Source organism: Anguilla rostrata, chromosome 7 (genome assembly GCF_018555375.3).
Source record: "Anguilla rostrata isolate EN2019 chromosome 7, ASM1855537v3, whole genome shotgun sequence".
Lineage (NCBI taxonomy): Eukaryota > Metazoa > Chordata > Actinopteri > Anguilliformes > Anguillidae > Anguilla > Anguilla rostrata.
The window spans coordinates 5752410-5774625 of NC_057939.1; the positions used below are offsets into that span (position 1 = coordinate 5752410).

The following is a 22216-nucleotide window of genomic DNA, read 5'->3' on the forward strand; positions in this document are numbered from 1 at the left end:
CAAGGGTCTCCTTTAATCCCTGTGGTCTGAGGGAAGTGGTTTGCAGTGCATACGCTACCAGTGGATAGAAATGGTGGCAGCAGCAGCAGCCAGGGGATTTGTTGCCAGAATGAAATTAGAAATAAAATAAAATATAACCTTGCTGGCCATTGTGAACCGAGTATTTTGCCCTTGTACAGGATTTTTAGAAAAGTAAAACTAGAGAAAGAAACTGACCCACTTTTATATTTGTGAATGAAATGCCACCATTAGGAAAATACTAAGAATCATATTAATACTTTGAGAAAACAGCTAGCGGTGCCCTGATTGGCTAGTGCTGTCTACATCCACCCCTTTGTGGATCTTGGTCCTCTATGGGTGGGAGCTGTAAGTGAATTTTCTCTAAAATCTGAAATGTAAGGTGTCTGAATAGAGAGAAAGCAATGAACATATTTCTTGCACTTGATACATCAGCACACAGAATGCAGGACGTCGCTGTGTAAATATTTACATCTCCAACTCCAGCTGATGCTGACTTGTTGGATATGCGAGTAGCCTTTCCTCCATTTATGGTTTAGTGTTGTATTTGTAGACGGCATATTAAATTTACTGAGTCCCTTTCAAAATCCCTTACACGGTCGTTTTATGAATGTTTGAGGGGCCTGCTGGCTCTTTCTAAACTGCGAGTTTTTAACACATTTGTGCACTTATGCGATGACAATTTTTGGCAGAACTGCTATTCACTGTACAAAATGTCAAAACATGTCCTTGTTTGTTGGTTTTGGCTTTTTAAAAAAATCTTTTTTTCTTTTTCTTTCTCATACGTCCACAGTGAGGTCTGACAAGTTGTGCTGAGTGCTTTACTGCAGTTCAGCGGGGCTGTCTCTGTTACCATACCAACCGCAGGGGTTCCGATGCGCGCAGCCAGCTGCGTGTGCTGTAGCTGTCGTAGATTAGGTGCCTCAGCCACAGGCGGCATCACATGTCTAATATAGCCACTTATGGGGGCAGCGAGGAGGCGGGTGGGGGGGGGGGGGGGGGTGAACAGTGTTCTATGTAAGTACCCTTTGATTGACAGCCCCTCGTGGGGACTGTAACATGGCTGTGAGGAGTGAGGTCTGGCCCACTCATTCTTTCCCAGCACTCTCTCTTCCCCTTTAATGGCAAAGCCCTGTAATCACCAAGGCAACCAGTCACATTCACCAGAGGCCCAAAAATCACTGTATTTACTTTTGAGTTTGGCGTCAGGAGAATGAACGCTTTCTCCCAGTGCCCTGTGTTTGTCAGTCCTAAACGTGCTGGATCCTTTCAGACCACGCCCGTTAGCCACCGTGTATAAAATGCTAGCAGAAGAGCAAACGGGTGCCATTTTCTTGATCTGAAACCTTTCCTTCAAGCCCCTTAGAAGATTTGATTCATTTGGTCCTCGTCTCCGTTGCTTTTTGCGAGACCCCGGGGGAGGTAATGACTGCTTCAGAACGCTCGACTGAGTCACAGTCGGCACTGTTGTCATAGCGATGAGCGGAGATGCTGTTAATTTGGAGAAAAGTGGTGATGATTCAGCTGGATGGGGCCAAAAAAATGTCTGGGTTGATAGGGCCGAATGTCATCGGTGTAATATTGTAGCGATCCACCAGTGGAGCTGCTGGTGCAGTGAATTTGTCTTTAGCGTGGTGGTTAGCGTGGCTGTCTGACCCTCGGGAGACCTGAGGCTGGGCCTTGCCAGATACTCACACGCTGCAGTATATGTATAAACATTTTTTGGTGCGACAGAATACGTAGGGCGAGGGCCCAGTGTTAGTCTTGAGTATGTTCCTGTCAGGGCTGTCAACCTGAATACCCCAGCTCTTGAAAGCCAAAACACAAAACGCGACATCTGAGACATTTTTTGTTAACATTTGATAAATGGAAGGGTATTTAAAACACCTAGTCAGCTACATTAGAAGAGTTCAATTGCAAAATTCTGTTTGCATCAACTTAGGCAAATTTTACCCCCTCCCCTTGCTAACGCTTGTGAACGCGATGCCACCCCGCTTGTTTATCCGAGCCCGCTGGCGCGGAGGTGGGCGACGCGGGGTTTGTTAGCTTAATGTATGGGCTTCCCCAGGGTGCTGGAGCGTGGCAGACATTAAATTAAAATCCATTCAGTCCGCCAGCCCGCTGGAATCACAACTGATTACCAGCGGCTGAAGTGCCGGGGTCTGGAAATAGCACTTCAGCGGGGTGACGAGGAACCAAAATTGAGGGGACTGCAAGTGCGTCCCGGTGGGGGACACTTGTCTCCGACGCACACCCGCCCGCACACAAACAGGAAGAGGAAGCCGGGGGCTTTCCCAGGCCTCTCGCCAGAAGCCGGCTCTTTTCCCTGACCCTGTCAGACCCAGGGCCCCTCAGGAAGCACTGAGGATGTACTTGAATGCATAAAGAGATGGAGGGGTCTTTTGAGTGGTTCTCACAAGCACATGCACGCACATACTCACTCACACACACATGAAGTACACACACATGCGCACGCATACACACATACAAACTTGCACGCACGCATAGAATACACACACATGCACACACACACACACGCAATATTCGCATGCATTCGCGCCTATCTCTTCATTTCTATGAAGCGCACACCTCCACTCTTACAATATGGTAAAATAAATGTAACCCTCAAAATGTCCCTGTTGGCATGTTCTTTTCTTCCCTGAAATGGCCACTCTGGGTTCGGTTTGTGAGGCCTTTCGGTCCCTGCAAGCCTGTGTTCTTTGCACAGTCAGCATTAATGTCACTGCAGCTGACTTAATGCCCAGACAGGATCACGCAACATGCCTTCCCATCATGCAACAGGCTCGCGTTCGCTGACGGGAACCAGCTGAACCCTGGCCGCCTTGGCCCTGCCGTGTCACTTCCTGGATATCGAATCGGACGCAACCTGTACTGGGGTCACTGGGCGAGGCAGCACCTCACGCGCTCAGGGGAGAGTCAGCGGGCGAGGCTTTCTAATCCGACTTGAGCTGCCTTCCCTCAGATCAGCGCCAAGAAAAGACTCAAGTGCAAAGGCTCCCCAGAGCCTGCACAGCACCGATCATTTCAAATGCATTTTTATCATTTATTAAGGTGAAATTTCACGTGGTTAGGAGAGCATGGCCGAGCAGGTTTAAAAGCTCTCGTGTAGCGGATTGGACCTTTTTCAGAGGTAGCGAAAGCCTTTCATTTCTGTTTACTAGCGAGCGGGGAAATCTGAAAGCATCGCGGTGGCTTTTGACTGAAGCTTTTTGAGAGGCAGGCTGAAGATGTTGGGAAGTCACTGTTATCAAACCTTTTCAGTGTCCCAATCTGCTTGGCTGTACTGTTCCTCTCTAATAGTTAGTTTCAGATCTTTAGCCCCCACCTGTCAGTAGAAATATCTGTGGAAACTCTAAACATCGTCCATGAATTTACTCTTGAGTGTCTCATTCGATTCGGATTTTTTGAGAGCAACGTGTCTGGGGTCTGTGGGGGAATTGTGTGTGTGGTACAGTATTGGGGAATTGTATGTGTGGTACAGTATTGGAGAATTGTATGTGTGGTACAGTATTGGGGAATTTTGTGTGTGGTACAGTTGGGGAATTGTATGTGTGGTACAGTATTGGGGAATTGTGTGTGTGGTACAGTATTGGGGAATTTGTGTGTGGTACAGTATTAGGGTGTATGTGTGGACAGCATTGGGAATCTAATGGCTACATATTGGAATTTCTTGGTGTGTACGTATTGGAATTTTGTGGGGTACAGATGTGATGTATGTGTGGTACAGTATTGGGGAATTGTGTGTGGTACAGTATTGGGGAATTTTGTGTGTGGTACAGTATTGGGGAATTGTATGTGTGGCACAGTATTGGGGAATTGCGTGTGGTACAGTATTGGGGAATTTTGTGTGTGGTACAGTATTGGGGAATTTTGTGTGTGGTACAGTATTGGGGAATTGTATGTGTGGTACAGTGTTGGGTGTTGAAAAGAAACCCGCATGTGTGTGCTGTCTCCTGCTGACGGTTTTGGCGGGAGCTCGGAGAATAGAGCGCTCTCTTGCTGGTACGAGGGTCTGCAAGGCTCACTGTGGGGCTGTCCTGCTCAGGAGAACACCTGTACAGGTCCGTCAGGCTTCGGGCTGAACGGTTTGAGCTGAGGGGGCTGGAGCTCGGCCGGTCCTTTTCGGGCGGCTGACGTGAAGCGAGCGAACGGGGCGAGAGAAGTGGGTGTTTTCCTGGGCAGGTGTGGCGGAATCGGGCGAGCCCGGAGCCTGAAGAGGATGGGGGGGGGGGGGGGCGCTCGGCGGGGGCAGGGCGTTAGCGGGAGCGGGCCGCTCGACGAGCCAGCTCGATAAACATCGCGGCTGCGAGCCAAGACCGCTTCACGCCGCCCTCGTTTTTCGCCTGACACATTTGAGCCGTTTCCCGATGACGTACTCAAGCCCGCTGGGAAATCTCCTCGTGAAAATTTCCGCGTTCTGGAAGAAGATTATGAATGCATTTTCTTCTCTGTTTTTTTTTTCTTTTCTTTTTTTCTCTTCTAGGCACGGCCTAGCCGTTGAATAAATGGTAATTGAGAAATGTGTAAATTCCAAACCCGAGGACATGAATTCTCATTTCCACCGTGAGCGCAACGGAACTACTTTCGAGTACTTATTATTTTTTCCATTAGTCATATAAATGTGCTAATGGTTTAGTAATATCAAATTTCTTTACCGTTGGGTTAGATGTCAGAGAACATAGCTGTTTTGCAGCTTAGGGGGGGAAGCTCTGGGTGAAGCTAATACAAGCTAAGTACTGAGGCTAATGTTTGTAGCCTCAGTACCAAGGCTAATGTTAGTGCTGTGAATGGTTATATGAACTGCAAAAGGAAAACGTGACCATTGCTCAAGGTAGTTGTGTTTGTCTTTGTACAGATTAGTTTAATGCTCAATAGGGTAGTTAACAAGTCAATGGAGTCTGCACATCTTGCACTTACCATCAATCCTGGGGCTGTGCTTTCCCCTCCTCTAGGGAAGTACTGCTCTTGGGTTTGCACTGTAAATCACTCGGAATAAGAGGCTAGTAGATGCTAGTAAAGTATGCTAATGTTTTTTTTTTTTTTTTTTTTTTATATATACCTGTCGAGGCTTCGTCAGCATGTGGACACGGAGGCGACTGCTCTGACGGATGCTCCCATGCCAGCAAAGCCTCAACAGGGGGGAAAAGAATCAGCCCTACGTTCCCCTGTTCGATTCACACGTCGCCGTAATTTGTCTTGATAATTTGACCGGCCCCTGTTGTTTGCAGTGTTTTTGACATATTATTTGATCCAACCCTTTTGCTGCAGTCGTATTAGCACAAGCAGATTTTCGGTGCATTTATGAATGTTATTCAGTCACAGCGTGGTACCTTCCATAAGGAACTGAGGAAGGAGCTGCTGGTAGTATGTGTGTGTGGGGTGAGTCTAGAGGAGGCATCTGACTGGTATTGTGTGTGATTGTGAGTCTCGAGTATCTTGCTGGTACTACGTGTAAGCTGTTGCAGTCAGGGCTATGGTGTGTTGGTGGCATGAGTCTAGAGGGGCATCACACTGGTACTATGATGTGTGATGAGTTAGAGCTCAGTATACGGTGTCATTGGCTGGTTACATACTGGTACACGTGTGTGCATGAGTCTAGAGGGGGCATCACACTGGTACTATGTGTGTGATATGTGTGGCATGAGTCTAGAGGGGGCATCACACTGGTACTGTGTGTGTGATATGAGGCATCTCGCTGGTACTACGTCTGTGACGTGAGTGTAGAGGAGGTTGATGACGGGATGAAGTGTAGGAGGCTGCTGTTCTCTGTATCGGAGATGACCTGGCCCCCCACTCTCAGGTCCACAGAGACGCAGCCCAGGCAGAGATAAAGGGAGAGGTGACTCAGAGGCCAGGGCCTGGATGTAACCGGAAGAGAGTCTGCTCACAGCAGAATGGGATTTCACGGCCTTTTTCGATCTCTAACAACCCTTCATTTTCTCTTTTTTAAAAACCTGTGAATTCTCCACGAAGCTCTGTGCATTCAGTCAGATGACTGTTCTCACATTCGAAAGTCTGTAATGAATATTTAATTGGACACGTTTGAAATATTCCGCAGAAATTTTCACAGGAAGTTCCAAACATTAATATCAAACTTTTGTCATTCAGGTTGTGAATAAACTCCTGTCAAGCTATTATTTGGAATGAAAATGAACATGAGTCACTTCCTGTCTTGGGACTAAGTATTGTAACATTTTCTCTCTGCTGAGATGGTCTTTTAAAACAACACTATAGTAGATGCGATGTCCGTTTTTCGCCACCGTTTATAGTTTGTGGAATTCAGCAGAGAGTTATTATTTGATAGGTTGGAGCTAAGCACATTTCATTTTCTATTGATTCTCAAAAGTAACTGACGAAATATGACTTATGGATACCGTGTTTGTCGGACATTATTGCAGTTATTAATAATTATAAGCTACCCTGGAGAAGTAGAGTGGTACTGGGGGACTCATCCTCATTCACAGTGTATGTGCATCTGTGCTCCCTGTTCCCAAGGGAGCTGTTTAATCAACAGAGTGTCTTCCACATCGGTACAAATGAACTTCAGCTTCCCAGCCATCGTTTGAAATGGGTTTGTTGTGAGTGTTACTGAGATGGCTTCAGGTCCAGGAGCCGATCTGGGAGATGGAGGAATCTTCTCGCTTGAGGTCCAACGCACGTGCGCGATGTGCTTCCGAGCTGTCAGTCACACTGAGCGCATTTCTTTCTGAATGCTCTTGAACAGCCTGCAGACCTGGGTCTGCTACGTATTGGTTTTGGATTCAAATACTTTTCTGTGCTCTGTTGATCTTGCCTGGTGTAATTGAGCCTGCCGATATGACCAGAAAGGCAGGGTTTGCACTTTTTGAGAGTATTCAGTTGGGTCCAATACACCAGACAAGACCAGTAAAGTATTTGAATCCAAAACAAATACGTGTTTGACCCAGGTCTGACAGCCTGTTACGACCCATCGCCTGGCTGTGGTCACAGGGTCACAAGATTTTGAGATATTGCTCATATTGCTCCCTTTCAGCCCTGGGGAAAGATAATTCATTAGCTGTGATAATTGTGCACAGCTTTTATCGAGTTTGTTTGCTTATTATGGGGGATGTGTACACCAACATCACTCACAGCTTATTATTTTGAATTAGAAGAGGCAGAAATCTTACCATTTCACGCAATCTTCACTCAGCCAGTGTCCATTTATTTATTCTTAATAGCGAAACAATCAATACCAGCTAATAGCCAGGTCTTTTTCTCAGTCTCATGTTGGGGTATCTTTGTATTTCTTTGCATCAGAAACAACGTAGCATTTCCTCATATCCACGGATTTAAACTCGAAGGTAAATTTTCTCTTTCATTCTCCACCCTGGCAACTGGGGCATGCTGATGAGAAAAGACAAATTAATTAGCAGATTCTGCAGGTAAGGGGCTCTTGAAAACTGAAGTTTGCAGTGCTTAATGCTGAAAGCTGGTGCAGTTTGCGGTTTACCCTTTAGGTTAAGACTGCGTTATTTGCAATAATTACATTTATTTTACTCGCTGATTTATGAATGTATCTTATTTAAATCATGTGAAGAGACATCAGTCAAAGTAACACCGAAGCAAGAGACCAGGAAGTTAATTGAAATCAGCTGCCGGTGGCCTACACTTGTTAATCAAGCGAAAGAAAGGAAATGAGGCTGTCAGCTTAAAGACAAGATTTGAGCCTCACATAATTCAGCTCAGGAGCCACAACTGGCCGGTATTTATGCTTAAACATGCTAGCATGATGTACTGGTGTATGTAATTTATTACAGGACGTTCTGGTCGCATGGACGCACGCACAAGCATGCACACACAGGCCAGTTGGCCAATGTTTATTGTACTGTACTGAGTAACCTCTCTGTGCACAGATATAAGGATCATCACACATGCTGTAGCCTCTCAGCTGCTAATGTGTGTGAGTCAGTGAGTAGGGGTGGGAACTGGGGCATTATTCACACCAATAACACATTGTGCAAGGAATGTGTGTCATAGCCATTCTGAGCTCTGAGAAAACATCCACCACCGATTACATATTGGTGCTTCAGTTAACCGCAAAACATTTCAGTGAGGTTGAACAATTAGGAACGAGTAAATGATTTGTATTTTGCTTGTACTGCTCATGTCAAGGAATAAAGTACGCGCTCTAGCAGTTGAACTGTGGGACACTGGATACAGGTGGCCCAGCCAGCCTCATAACCACTTGCTGTATTTTCCATGAAGTTCTATGTGGAATTAGACAGGGATGCTAACTTAGCTTACTGAAATGCAAGCTAGCCAGCATTCAGAGAACAGTGGTGTCCCAGGAGTCTGTTTGAGGTGGGTTGCTCTCCTTGGTCCTGGAAATGTGACAATTCAGTTCAGTTAATTTCCTCCTTTATCGGTTACCAACGTCTGTGTAATTAAGCAACAGGCTTGCATTCACCACAGCACTGTTCTGTGTTGTTGTCATGGGTGATTGATTTATGTAGTCATATATGTAACCATACATATTATATGTAGCTTATGGTTGCATATACAGGCTACCTATAAGCATTCATGAGTGCATTGAATTAAATCAAGTCCTGTCAGTGGTTTTTAGTATTTTAATATCTCAAACGTAGTGTTTTTCATACAGGCAGGATAATGTCTTTTTTTCCCAATCTAGTCAAAAATTCAGTTGTATTTACTTCATATTTTATTTGCCTGCCAAATGCTGTCACAGTAAGAATCCTGGTTAAAATCCTGTTAGATTTCAATACATGAACAGTAAAAATTACTACAGTTAAATTGGAATGGCTTTCTGGTTAACTGCTTCACAGTCATGTATTCTGCTGACTCGTTCTTGCTCATTTGGCTACACATAGATGGTGTGAGAGCTTGCTTGAAACCATGACAACGGTAGGGGGAAAAAATGTGACAGTGTTCCGTGTTTTTCTTTTTTTCTCTTGGATGCAAGAAGACCTTTAGCAGTTTAAAAACCTTGCTCGTGCATCTCTTTGGATGGAGGTGTGCAACCCTTAGCTCCAAGCGTGATGTCGTATCTGTTTTGGCTGCACTTCCTGGTTGGTGCCTGATGGGAGATTAGGTCCTTCCTGAACAGAAGGGATCTCTCCCCACGCCTCCCCTGCTCTGACCTGACTGCAGGAGCTGCAGAATGAGTGTGGAGCCAGTTTCCTCCTCCTTTGTGCTGGCAGCGGGAATGGGTGTGCGTGCATCTATCAATCTGTGAGCACGGCACATGAGAATAAAGCCTGTTTATGACGCCTCTCGGGGGGGATGGGGGGGGGTTGAGTATTGATGCGGGACACTACGGATGCTGGTTCAGGGGCGCGCGCGTGCGGCGCTGCTGTAAAATCGGTTTTTACGACGCCGCTTTAGAGCGAGCGGTCAGTCCCCACGCGGCCGAGCGGGGGTGTGTGCGGCTGGAGTGCTCGCTCAGCAAGTTTTCAAGCCGGAACAGAAGGGGAAACTGCAGCCCGTCCGCCATTACGGCTCCAGAAACGGCGGGCGTACGCAGAGCCTGAATGGAGGTCCGGGGTCGGCCCTGGTGGTTTCGATTGGGCTTTGGGGCGATGGCATAGGGCAGTGTGAGCTCGGGAATACAGGAGGTCACACAAGGCTGTGACACTGAATTCAGACATTCCAGATTCCAGTTCATGTGGGGTAACCCCCCCACACGCACACACACACACACACTCACACCGTATTCCACTTTGTCTTTTCTTCTGTAACAAACTGCTATCCGATCCCATCGTAACGATTTCCCACAATTTTTGTGGGGCCAAAGTGGGGCCCTTGGTGGCTTAAGTGCGCAGGTCTGTGGCGATTTCGATTACAGAAGTTTACACAAACACCAAATTCCCCCTCCCATCAGTTCTCGGGTGATTTCAGTAGAACGCAAAGGTTTTGGGAGCAGAGTGTCTCAGACACGGGCCAGTAACTCTCAGGGAGGCACGCTCAGTACCAGCTGAGGGCAGAGCTGTATTTTACTCCCATCGGCGTAGAGTGAGAGCGAGAGAGGGAGTAATTTTCGATGTGGACGTGGCTCCTTCTCGAGGAAAATCGGCGATAAATACTTCGCCGTTTTTCGCGGCTGGCGAACGCAAACCTGACGGTGCGGTTTCCTAGCAACCGCGGAGCGAGAATGCTTGGCTGCAGATGCGCGGGGAGCGCGAGATAAAGATCTGCCGGCTTAATGCGGTGCTGTTAGCATCGCGCTAACCGCACGGTGTCAGTCGGGAGATTGTGGCTTTTCTCCATTAAACGTGTGTAAATTCTCTTCTTATCGCGTGCTTTGTGCTGCCAGTGTTATCTGCGTTCTCCATCTTTTCTCGTTCGGCTAGGAAGGAACCGAAAAAGCGAACGTTTGTCATGTTAGATGAAGCCCTTGATATCTCCAGTGTTCTGCATGGCAGTGGGTTTTATTCTCATGTGGCAAAAATGTGTGTGCGCATTTGTGCGTGTGTGTGCGCGTGTGTTCGCACGAACCCTATCCTCAGTTTCACAAATCTGCACTATTTGTGTTCACTATTGCCCCAAGGCCTTTGTTTAATGTTCTTATTGAGCCCAGCTCACTTGCAGTGGCTACGTTTACATGCACACCAATAAACTGATTATTGGTAGTAATCAGTTTATGCCAGTATATGGATTATTGCCTGCACGTGGCTGTAAGTAATGTGATTACTCTGTGTTCACATGGTTCTTTCCATAATCGGCATACGCCCAGCAGAAACGGTGTACACCGGCAGCCATGTTTGCTTTCAACCGGAATCTCCTGCCTGACATGCAAAGAATCAAAAAACTGAAATATAGATGGATAAAATCAAAAGATTGGGGGGAAAGAAATCCAGGTGTCTTAATGGGGTTTTGAATATGCCGTAGTATTGTCATAATCAGGGTAAGTTGGGAGTATTAGTGTGCATGTAAGCCACACCCACCGCGTCTGTAATGTTGTGGCAGCATTGTGCAGCTGCAGTGCTGTTCACTCTGTCTTCATGCAGGTCTGTAGTCTAATGGAATGGTGACTAAATATCTCTCTCTCTCCCCCTCCCCCCTCCTCTCTCTCTCTCTCTCTCAGTGCTGAGCATCGGCGAGGGGGGGTTCTGGGAAGGCTCGGTCAAGGGCCGGACGGGCTGGTTTCCTGCGGACTGTGTGGAGGAGGTGCAGATGCGACAGTATGACCCGCGTCTCGGTGAGTACCGCCGCTGCCCCCCCCACCCCCCCCGGCCTCCGGGCTCTGACTCCACCCCCCCAGCTGCTGTGGTGCTTCCGTATCTTAATTATAATCCACTTCTGTAAGGGGTTTACAGAGAAGCCCTTATGACACAGCTGGCTTTGAGTGGTTTTCCTCCTCACGCAAAGCTTTTGATCTGCTTGGACGATGCGGCGACCTTTTCAAGAGTGATATATTGTAATTGTCTTGCTCTGTGGTTTCTGTGGGGTAGATGATTTTGATCTACAGTTACGTGTGAGCTCTATGGTGCGGGTGAATTCATTGTTGTTTTCGTTTGCTGGATGCTGTTAAGGGGGCACTACTTGCTGCAAAAACTGACTTCGGCTAGTGATGCCCCCCCCTTCCCTCCCTCCTCCCTCCTCTCTCTTCCCTCCCTCCCTCCCTCTTCCCCCCTTCCTCCCTCCTCCTCCCTCCCTTCTCCCTTTGAGGGCTCCTGCTAATGTAGAAGGAATAATTTGAGTGGCAGCGCATCAGCCTGGAGTGGGGTTAGAGTTTCATTCAGATTAATCACCCCCCTGTCCTACGCTGGAGTTTAATCATAAAACACACACACGCACGCACACACACAAATGCATACTCACACACACACACACACACGCACATATGCATACCACACAGACACTCGCATGCGCGCACACGCGCACACACACACACACGCACATGCAGACACACACACTCACACGCACCCACCCATGCACACACACACATACGCACACACACACATATGCATACGCACACACATACACAAAAACACATATGCACAGACGCACGCCCCGACACAAGCACACACACACACACCTAGCTAGCTCAACAGGAGATTGCTAACACAGAAAGAACGAGACAGACTGCCTTAAAGGGAAACAACGGCCAGAGCATTGTCATACTCTTCTTCCTGTTTCAGTTCCGTTCTGTCCCACTCAGAGCCGCTGAAGAATGGCTCCCTAAATATAGATTAGCCCTGGAAGGACAGGAGATTGATGGTCCCGTCCATTACGGCTCTCTCCCGATTGATTCATTTCCTTTGTGCTTATAGGAAAGAAGGCTGGCCGCCCCTTGATGGTCGGGTCCATTACGGCTCTCCCGATACATTCATTTCCTTTTGCGCTCATAGGGAATGAATGCAAAGCAACCTCGAACGAGGCACAGAGCGCTGTCTGACCTTATTAAGCAGCTGTTCTGTGAGTTGCACCGTGTTTATGTATTCAGGGCTGATCTGATCAAGGATCATGTCTGGAGGCTGCTCAGTCTTCTTAATGGTACTTACCAAGCACAGTTCAGCACTGCGGTGGAGAACAGCTCCCTGCTGCTAGTGCTATTGCTGGATGCTCTCAGTGCTGAATCTTTCACCTAAATGTAATGTTGCTCCTCGCCCCCCCGCCCCCCCTGATTTAAACCACAAAAGCAGGGCGTTCCTGCAAAAGAGCATCCGTGCTCAGCGAACCCACCCTGGGTAAATAAAAATAAATAAACAAAAGGGCTTTCGATCCCTGGTTCTTCACACTGTTTTGTAGTATGGTGTATAGAGCTGACCCCAGCGATGGTTTGGGGGTGTGGTCATGGATGTTTTGACTGATCTCAGCTGACCCCAGTGATGGTTTGGGGGTGGGGTCACTGTTGTTTCGGCTGATCTCAGCTGACCCCAGTGATGGTTTGGGGGTGGGGTCACGGTTACGTCAGCTGATCTGATCTGACCCCAGTGATGGTTTGGGGGGTGGGGTCACGGTTGTGTCGGCTGATCCTGGATCACTTGACACGCGGCTGTACCTGTGAGCTCCAGGAACTCCTGCAGGATTGTTCCCCTTGTTTCCATGGCTACAGCAGTAATCTTTAAGTCGTGCTAGGGACTCTGGCACAGACTGTAAAATACTGAAGGGCTCTAGTGTCTGGGAATACCTGCACATTGATCTCTCAGATCAGATAACAGGCACTCCCTGACTGCATGGATGCTCTGATGTTAGAACTGCTTACATTTTACTGAACTGTTCATTTCCTACACATTGTATGCACATTACACTGCTGGCACACATCTGCATCTACATCCACAGAAGTGTACAGTGAAAAATGCGTTTTCTTATAGTAAAGGGTCATGCTAGGTTTCTTCAAGTCACATGTTTTTTAAAAATGTGTATGTATCTCAGAGAAAATGTGACAGAAGCCTTGTCATGCTGCACTTTTTTCAGGATGCGTGTGTGTGTGTGTGTGTGTGTGTGTGTGTGTGCGTGCAGGCATGCTATGTAGTACATATGAACACTTGGACATTTACTTCACGGTAAAGCATCACTGTACCCATCACAGTGTTGTTTTTTTTTTTTTTTTTAAACAATTTTTATTCCTTATTATTTCTCCCACTGTGGAATGTTGAGTCGTACTCACAGGTCCATAGGTTAAGATTTGGCGGCAATTGTGACGGGCAGCAGTATTTACTTTTGCCTTGATAAGCCGCAGGATTTGAGGGCTTTTTTAATGAATGGATCACTTGGAGATCACCTGGTCTGTTACTCCTGGGCTGTTTGTCGATTCGAAGCTGAAAACCAAAACCATTCCCCCTTGTGTCTATCCAAGGGAACGACTGAATACCATTGGGTGTGTCTGTTCATATGGACCATATCTATGCACAGAAATACTTATCCCTCTTAGTTAGGTAGGACATTGCTTTTTTTTTTTTTAAATCTTTGCTTTCAGAATCATACCTTCTCTTTTTAGTGTGGTGTTATTTATTTATTTATTGCCTTGTCTGTATGTAGTGTACTGACCTGAACAAAATGAATTTTCCTTGTGGACAATAAAGAACATCCATCTATCTGTCTAATTTGTTGAAATACCTAACTGTCTTTGCTCAGTTTTCTGCTCTTCAGTAACTGGACCAGTTTAACCAGACAAATTGATTATAACGGAACAGTTAAAACAGCCTCTGTTGGATATTCAGTTAGGCACAGCGGTGCAATCCTACAAACAGTTCATTTGTGCTTAGATGCTGGGTTTTCTTGGTAATAATTGAAGTTTTTTTCTGCACAAGCCTGGCACTGCATATGTCTCTATGGCAACCATGTGAAACACAGGAACCAAGGCTTTTTAAGTGATTGGCTGAGAGAGGTGGAATCCGGTCACCTGTAGTCAAAGCACCGTTAGCCTTTTTTAATCAGACTTGTTTGTGAAAGTGGCGGAAATGGCTTCCCTTGCATTGGAGGACCTGGAATTGGCTTGATGGGGAAAGCACTGATGCCCAAGGGGTTGCTTGGTCATCATCACCACCATCTCCATGGAGACACCATTGCGCCACTCATTCTGTTTTCAGATGGCCTTTACCAGAGCGTAGAGCAATATGTTTTATGTACGTGTGTGTGGTATTGTCCATTACCCACTGATGGATATCAACTGAAGGAGGAGTCTCTAATTTCTGTGCTTTTTGCTGCATTGAGCAGTGCTTAAATGCACAGGCACATTACAAGAAGCTAGTAATGATATGTGGTTCAGATTTGACTAACATGGTTTAGAGGAAAAGTCTGCACTGAAGTACCTTATTTGTGCTTTTGACCATAAGAAGATGGTGATCTGTGGCTTCAAACCAAAGAAAATAAGGATTATTAACATTCTAAAGTTTCTTCTTCACAAATATTCTTCTTTGCTGACTTGGACTCTCGGTACCAAGGACATTTTTAAATGTAATTTTTAAAAACCCAACTGTCGAAGTTGAACCGCGGATTGATTTTTCCGGCATTGAGTGTGTTTATTCACCAGTAGGCTCTCTCTAAGAGCAGACAGACGGTCAGCAGTCCTGTGGCTGCACTTAGCGGTCCCTGTTGTAATGAAATGGGAGAGTGGGAGGACCATGAGGACAGGGGCAGTGACAGCCTTTCAGCATTGTGGTGGGGGGTTGCAGGGGGGGCAACAAGGGGGAGGGGGGGGGATTTAATTCCTTAGTGCCAGAGGATGACTAATACGGCTGAAAGGTTGATTTGGACGACGCGACGGGGGGGACCACTCTCTCCCCGACTGGCCCTGGGGTCAGCGTGTCCCTGGTTCGAGGGTGGTGGGGACATTGACGTTGCGTGTCCAAAATCCCCCCAGACCCCTCCACGTGGAGGGAAAAGGCCAGCGTGTGGGTGGACAAGGCTGGATGGAGGGAGGTCGTCCTCTGAGGAGAGTGAGAACAGAATGAGAGAGAGAAGGGGAGGAAGAGTGAGATCCATTGGGGTTGAAGCCTTTGACAGAAGATAGTAGATAGTAGTATAGTAGAATGTTTTATTAATTTCAGAACATTTTATGGAGTTTCTTGCATCCCCTTCATTGTGAAATAATCCTCTAATATGTAAGAAAAATCATGGAAAATGTTCATGTTTTTTTCCTGAGATTAAACTGGCAGTATATAAATATAAATATGCACTTTGAATGACACTGAATTACAGCTGTCAGTGGAGCATGTTTGTGTTTCCCACCTCGCTGATGGGTGGAATTTGAGCTTGGTTGCCGTGGCCCCCCCGGTGCAGAGCTGGTGTGAGCTGTGTGCAGTGGCGGGGCCCACTGGAAGGTGATTGGCTCTGCTGATAAAGAGGGAGGGGAAGTGATGCCTGCAGGAGCACTCCCCCTCCTGATGCTAATTAGCGCTAGCGCTGGAGCCGCCATTCCGCTGGCTCAGCGCACGCACAGGACCCGCGGGGTCTTCTAAGGGCGAGGCGCACACGCTCGTTTTGTTCCGCTATTTAACAGCCGCTATTATCCAGGGCGACGTACGCTCATTACGTTTTATTTATTTATTTATATATATACTATCTGTTTACCCGCCTGGATGGTTGCTGAAGCGATTCGGTTCAACGGCAGCACTCTGGGCTGGGATTCAAACCCACGACCTTTCACCGTTATGCTACGCCGCTGCCCGAGCGTGAACGCTGGTTTTCACACACTCTAGTACACAGAGGTACACACGGGCTAGCATGTGCAGGTTAGCGTGTGCAGGTTAGCGTGTGCAGGCACTCACTGAGCGATGAGCCGTTGCTGTGTCTGTGTCACAGGCCCTGTAATGCAGAGTGTGATCATGTGTGTCATGTGTGATCAGAGGCCCAGATTGCATCAGTCCTGCTATCGCAGAAGGACACAGGATAATGCTGATGGGGAAATAAGGAACACACACTGAACTTATATCACTGGGGTACTGTGTGTGCGTGCGTGCGTGCGTGCATGCGTGCGTGTGCATGTCTGTCCCTCAATCCCCTGTGTAATTGACATAAATTATCATGCATTTCATTGTACAGCACTTACAGCGGGGAAAAAAGCAGAAAAGAATGTAGGCCACACAGAAAAATGTCCAGTGTTAATTTTAACTCCAACAGAGTACTAATAGGGACCATATGTGTTGTGTAAGAGTTGATGTAACACTGCACATTTTTCTGTGCCTTGTCAAGTGAAGCATTGTGGGTAACATGTAGAGGTATTATGATCCATTTAGCGTAGAAATAGTCACGTGGGACTGGAAGGTGAAATACCTAAGAATGCCACAGAGGCAGGCGGTGGCGGATCTGCGCCCGACGCTCTCTCAGACTCAGGACACGGGGAGGTACAGCGGCCTGTTTCTCACGGCGAGTAGCCTGGGCCTTTTTTTTTTCTTTTTTACGCTGTGGAAACTCACATTTGATGAGGGTCCGCTGCTGAGACTCCAGAGAGCGCGTGCCGGCTGGAGTTGATAAACCCGTTATGCGGTGGCAGAGGGGCCGGGTCGCTACGCGCCGCTAGCTGATCGTGATGCTCCGGTAGTGTATAGGAGTCAGGTAGCCCCAGACTCCTCTTCCTCTTCCTCTCTTTCATTGTCTGTCTCTCCCTCCCTCCTTCCCTCCCTCCTTTCCTCCCTCCGTCTCTGACCCCAGTGCGGAGTGACTCATCCTTCTCTGAATCACAGCGCCGAACGTACAGATTGTCCTCTGCTGGGATCTGGGGACCTGATTCGTGCTCGTGTGTGTTTTTGGGAGGAGAGGGAATCTCCGCCTCGCTCGCTAGACTTGGCGTGGGCGGGTACTCCGTGTCTCCATCCGGCCCCGCTTCGCCACGGTCCGCCGCGGTTCCTCGGCAGCGCGTCCGTCCGTCCGTCCGTTCGTCCTCCTGGGTCATTTCCCAAAATCGCTCGTAGGTGGCAGTGTAGCGCAGTCGGTAAGGAACTGGGCTTGTAACCGAAAGGTCATGTGTTCGATAGGGCTCAGGGTAAGGACACTGTCGTTGTACCCTTGAGCAAGGTGCTGAACCGGCATTGCTTCAGTATATATCCAGCTGTATAAATGGATACAATGTAAAATGCTATGTAAAGAGTTGTGTAAGTCACTCTGGATAAGAGCCTCTGCTAAATGCCTGTAATGTAATGTAATGCATAATGAAGCTACGTCTCAGAGGACCGGTGTGTTTGTGCCTCTCTTTGCATTGGAGACGATGCTGTGAGGTCAGCGAGCTGCAGGCCGGGCGCTCGGAGACAGGGGCTGTCCTGATATGACTCACGCGAAGCGGCTTCCCCCGCTAACGCTCGGATGACAGCTGTGGGACGTGTTACCAAAGCGATGGGCTGCTTGACGAAGCACCAGATACAGACTTTTAAAAAAATCCAGTTTCACATACTTACTCACACACATATAGCTGGACTGACTCATTCACTCACTCTCTCGATAACTCACTCACTCAGCGATTCACTCGCTCGATAACTCATTGACTCACTCACTCAGCGATTCACTCACTCTCTCGCTCACTCAACCGCTGCCTTGCACTCATTTTCTTGTTGACTCACTGACTCACTGGCTCACTCTCAGTGATTTGCATACCAACTCATTCGCTTAATTGAACTAATTATTGGTTCACGTCAATTAGCCACACAGTAATAGTTTTATTTTGTTAATCTGGTCTCTTATTGCATAGCATGTTTGCGGGACATTAGCTTGTAGCATTTAAAACCTGCTTTCCTAATGCCTTCCTCTGGTACTCGGCTGAAGCTGCTTGGGATTGTGATGTTGGGTTCAGGGTGCTGATGGCTGTGGGCTAGGCAGCACTACAAGGTTCAACACGAGCGCTTGAATAATTCACACTTCTATTCAAAATTACAAATTGAAGTGTTAACAAGCCGGCCGCATGAGCAGGGAAGCCGCATCACTTCCTGTTTCCCCAGACCGCGGGCGGGCGCTCTGATTGGACAGATAAGAGCGTGCCGCCAAGGACGATATTTTAATGGAGCCAGTTAGCGGAAGTTCACAGATCGTTCTCCGTGGCCAATGTGTGTGTGGAGGAATTCCTGTGTGGCTTACCCACCACATCGTCTTTATCTGTTCTCAAAGCCGGGGAAAGTAAAATCAAATCAACAGAAAACTAAATAAAAGCTGAATGTATAATTTTAAAAAAGTACAAAAAGAGTCTTGTTTCTATCCATCTCTTTTTGAGAAATCCAAAGACATAAATGCTTACACAATTAAGTTATTTTCAGATGTGCGCCGAGGAAACATCATTCATAAAATCGCTTGGAGAACATCCACGCTGCACTTCATTCATGAAATAATGAACCCTTTGATGCAGCGATCTTTGTCAGTTTAATGTGCGTCTCTACGGAAACGCTGTTGTTCATTGCCTGAAACGAAATAGACCCAAAAATATCACTTCCTCCAGCTGTCAGTCAGTGTTCATCATCAAAAGAAGTTTTAAAAAAATTATTATTTTTGTTATTAACATATGCCCTATTGCCATCTCTTTGGAAGGTTCAGAATCTCAGTCTGGAAGCATATTAGTGCTTCATAGGTGGGATTTTGGTGAGTAGTCAGTAGAGCACAGCCAATTGATTGGTCATAGCAGTAGTCACAGAAAAGTCTTTATTGTCCCTGAGAGTGAAGCAGAGCTGAATGCAGCGTCAGATTGATGGGTCAATAATGACAGCAGCCCCATTCTCTGGGGTCTGCAGTGGCCCCCACCGTTTCTACAGACAAACAAGATGGCCAGCGCCTGCATCGCGTCTGTCCTCAATGCTTCTGAAACACGGGAGGCTCTGGCTGGTAACAGGAGTGGGTCTGCCTATCTGCTACAGGCTATAAATATTCATGAGGCAGTATGCCCAAGGACAGAACCTCTGTTGCCCGAATAGTGTCTTTGGGTACGCCCCTTAATGAATATTGAAAAGATGCATCAAATTGGAATGTTTCAGCTTCAGTGGTAGGGTGGATAGAGTTTTCACTGTTAAGGTACACGGAGGTATAGTCTACATATGGTATTTGTCAAAAGAATTAATAATTATGAGAATGGGCCATTCCAGGCTTTCAAGCACCTTGCCTGTGATTTTGTTTTTTACCTGTACAGTGCCTATAAGAAGCTTATAAAAGTTGTGATTGGTTTTCTCAGAGCCAATATCTTAATGAATCCATGTTTCTCTACGTATTGGCATTTGGAGTGATTAGCCAGGACCTAGAGGGTTTTAGAGGGGAGGGATGGTTTTCTATGAGCTACTAGCTATTCAGGATTTCCGTTGCAAATGAAGCTAATTCATCTGACTGAGAGGCTCATTAATCTCCTCTAATGGGCAGCGTAGGCACAGCATGGGTTCCCATCGACTTGTTCTTGCTGGTTTTTGCTCCCAGCCTTGTCATTTTAAGCAACACCAGTAGGGGGCGCTGTCTGCAGAGTTTCACAATTTCACCTTTGAGTAGAAGTGCAACTCTGGCTGAATTTGGATTGCAGTGTTCTTTGTGTCGCCTAATGCCGTTTCTGCCTAAGAATGGGATGGTCACAGAGGTCTTTGTTCCACACACTGAGGCAAGATGGCTCAGACCTGCAGGAGTCTTTTATCTATTTTGTTTAACTGACACACAGACCACTGGCTTCAAGAACATTAATAAGCCATTTCAAAAGCTACCAGAAACTGTAGCCCTTTTGTGAATGCTGGATCCTTCAGCCGGTTCTGTTTGCTTAAGATAGGGTACTGCAGTACCATGTTTGTTCTACACGGCGGATCCCACACTGTGTGTGTTGATCACTGCTCAGCTCTACTCCTGCAGTTACTGACTCCAGTGACGAGCAGCTTCCTTCTAGAGGAGCTCTTTGGAACACACGATGGCCCGGGTTGGAACAGCAAGGCATGCTGGGGAACGTGAACACACCTCCCTGGCGATGAATTCTCCAGAAAAGGCCCGCGGGCAGCTTTCGAAGGCTACATGGCGAGAAGACGGGTTTACTGACCGTGGAGGCTGCTCTCTGACCTCTCTGGTTCCCCCGCGATCCGGGCCGTGTGTGCGTGGCGGCCATAATGGCGATAAATATATTTCTGGCTGTTTCCGATGGAGGGGAGCCCACACGGCGAGAGCTCCATCATTCCCGCCGCACCTTGTCAAGTGTGATTTGCGCCCGGTCCCCCTCGGCGTCCGTGATTCATCGTACCTCCAGCGGCCACTCTAACTTGATGTGTATCTGACGCGAGCATGTGTGTGTGTGTGTGTGTGTGTGTGTGAGGGAGGGAGGGAGGGAGGGAGGGAGAGGAAGGGAGAGAGGGAGAGGGAGGGAGAGAGGGGGAGAGGGAGCATAACTTGGCTCATAGCAGTCAGGCTCAAAGATGTTCACCCATATGGATGCCCACTCTGATGAATCAGGCTAGGCAATTAGCAGATGAATTGATTTGACAGCCATGATTGTTGGAGGTCTTATGTATGTGAATTAAAATCGTAATAAATGTCTTCCTATCATATATTGTTTTGCCAGAGTATTGAACGGCCACCTGCTATAACTTAGCAATTTAAGCATAACAGTGTTAATGAACAGCAGGCTTAGACGTAAACTGCTACAGCTGTGTCGACACTGCTATGTATACCAGTGAGATTGTGAGATTTTTGTTTTGATATATGGCATCTAACGCAATTAAGGCTCCCCCAATTTAAAAAGTGTGTCTTGCCAGATGTGAAAACATCTGCAGGGTTCCCACGTGTCGTGGAAAACCTGGAAACCTTTTTGATGCAGTTTTTCCAGTCAAGGAAAGAGAGAAAATTATGCCCAGCTGTGGCAAGGCTGGCTGTCACCGCTCCGTGCCCAGAACTCACCCAGATCCTTGGATTTAGTGCGATGTGGGGATGTGGGGGGATATTATCTAGTGGACAAATCCACTCAAGATATTATGGATGTAAAACTTCAGAGTAATCGCATAACGCCCATCCAGATCTGGGAGGAAAATGCACCTCGCTGTTTCTTCGGCTTGAGTTTCCTAATACAGATTTAAAGGTGTTTAAGCAGTGCAGCGTTGCATCCAGTCTGAGATGCTACATCTCATTCGCTCTGTAGCAGACTTCAATAGCCGTCATGGCAAATGACCTTGAATAAAAAAGACCCTACAAGCCAAAACCATGGTGCTCATCCACCTCCATTCCTTGGTTGAATCCCAGTAGAACAGAGCAATTCATCACAAGCAAACATGCAGAAAAGCCAGGCTTATCAACGTCGAGTTTTATCTTCCTGTCTAAACTTCTTAATTAGCTTTGCTGTTTCACCGGGCGGCGTCAGAAAGAGGGTTTTTTTTTTCTTCTTTCTTTCTTTTCTGCGCGTGGCATATCTTTTGTGTGCAAATGAAGACTGTTTTCCGCGGGTCCCCAGAGGGTCGTTGTCGGCACGCTGAATAATTAAAAAAACACCTCGCCTGTCGAAGCCGAGAAGGTAGCGGGTTAGGGTGTTGATTCCGCCACATCCAATGAGAAGAAAGAGCCTCCGCGCTCGCCGTCGATTGGCTGGGAGAGCTCGTCGCTCAGCCGGAGATGGGGAGGAGAGCCCCGGATCCACACAGCGCTCTGTCACTCCGGCGACGACCCTCGCCGCCGTCGCCGCGACGCGACTCGCTCGCTCGCCAAATAATGAGCAACGCGGGAACGGCGGGGCGGATTCCGAGGGCTTCTCCCCGGCGAGGCTGAAACCGGGACGGCTCGGAACGCCGACGCTCCTTGCCGCGGCGCCGGCATGCCGGCGGTCCTCGGGCCT

General features: G+C 47.5%; 1 protein-coding gene across 1 annotated transcript in view; it reads left to right on the top strand.

The window, feature by feature from the left end:
* Positions 1–22216, top strand: part of shank3a (SH3 and multiple ankyrin repeat domains 3a) — a 315279-nt gene that overhangs the window by 249664 nt on the left and 43399 nt on the right. The window contains exon 14 of the mRNA XM_064342483.1: positions 11102–11215. Within this exon, the coding sequence (XP_064198553.1) occupies positions 11102–11215 (114 nt within the window). The remainder of the gene's footprint in view (positions 1–11101; positions 11216–22216) is intronic.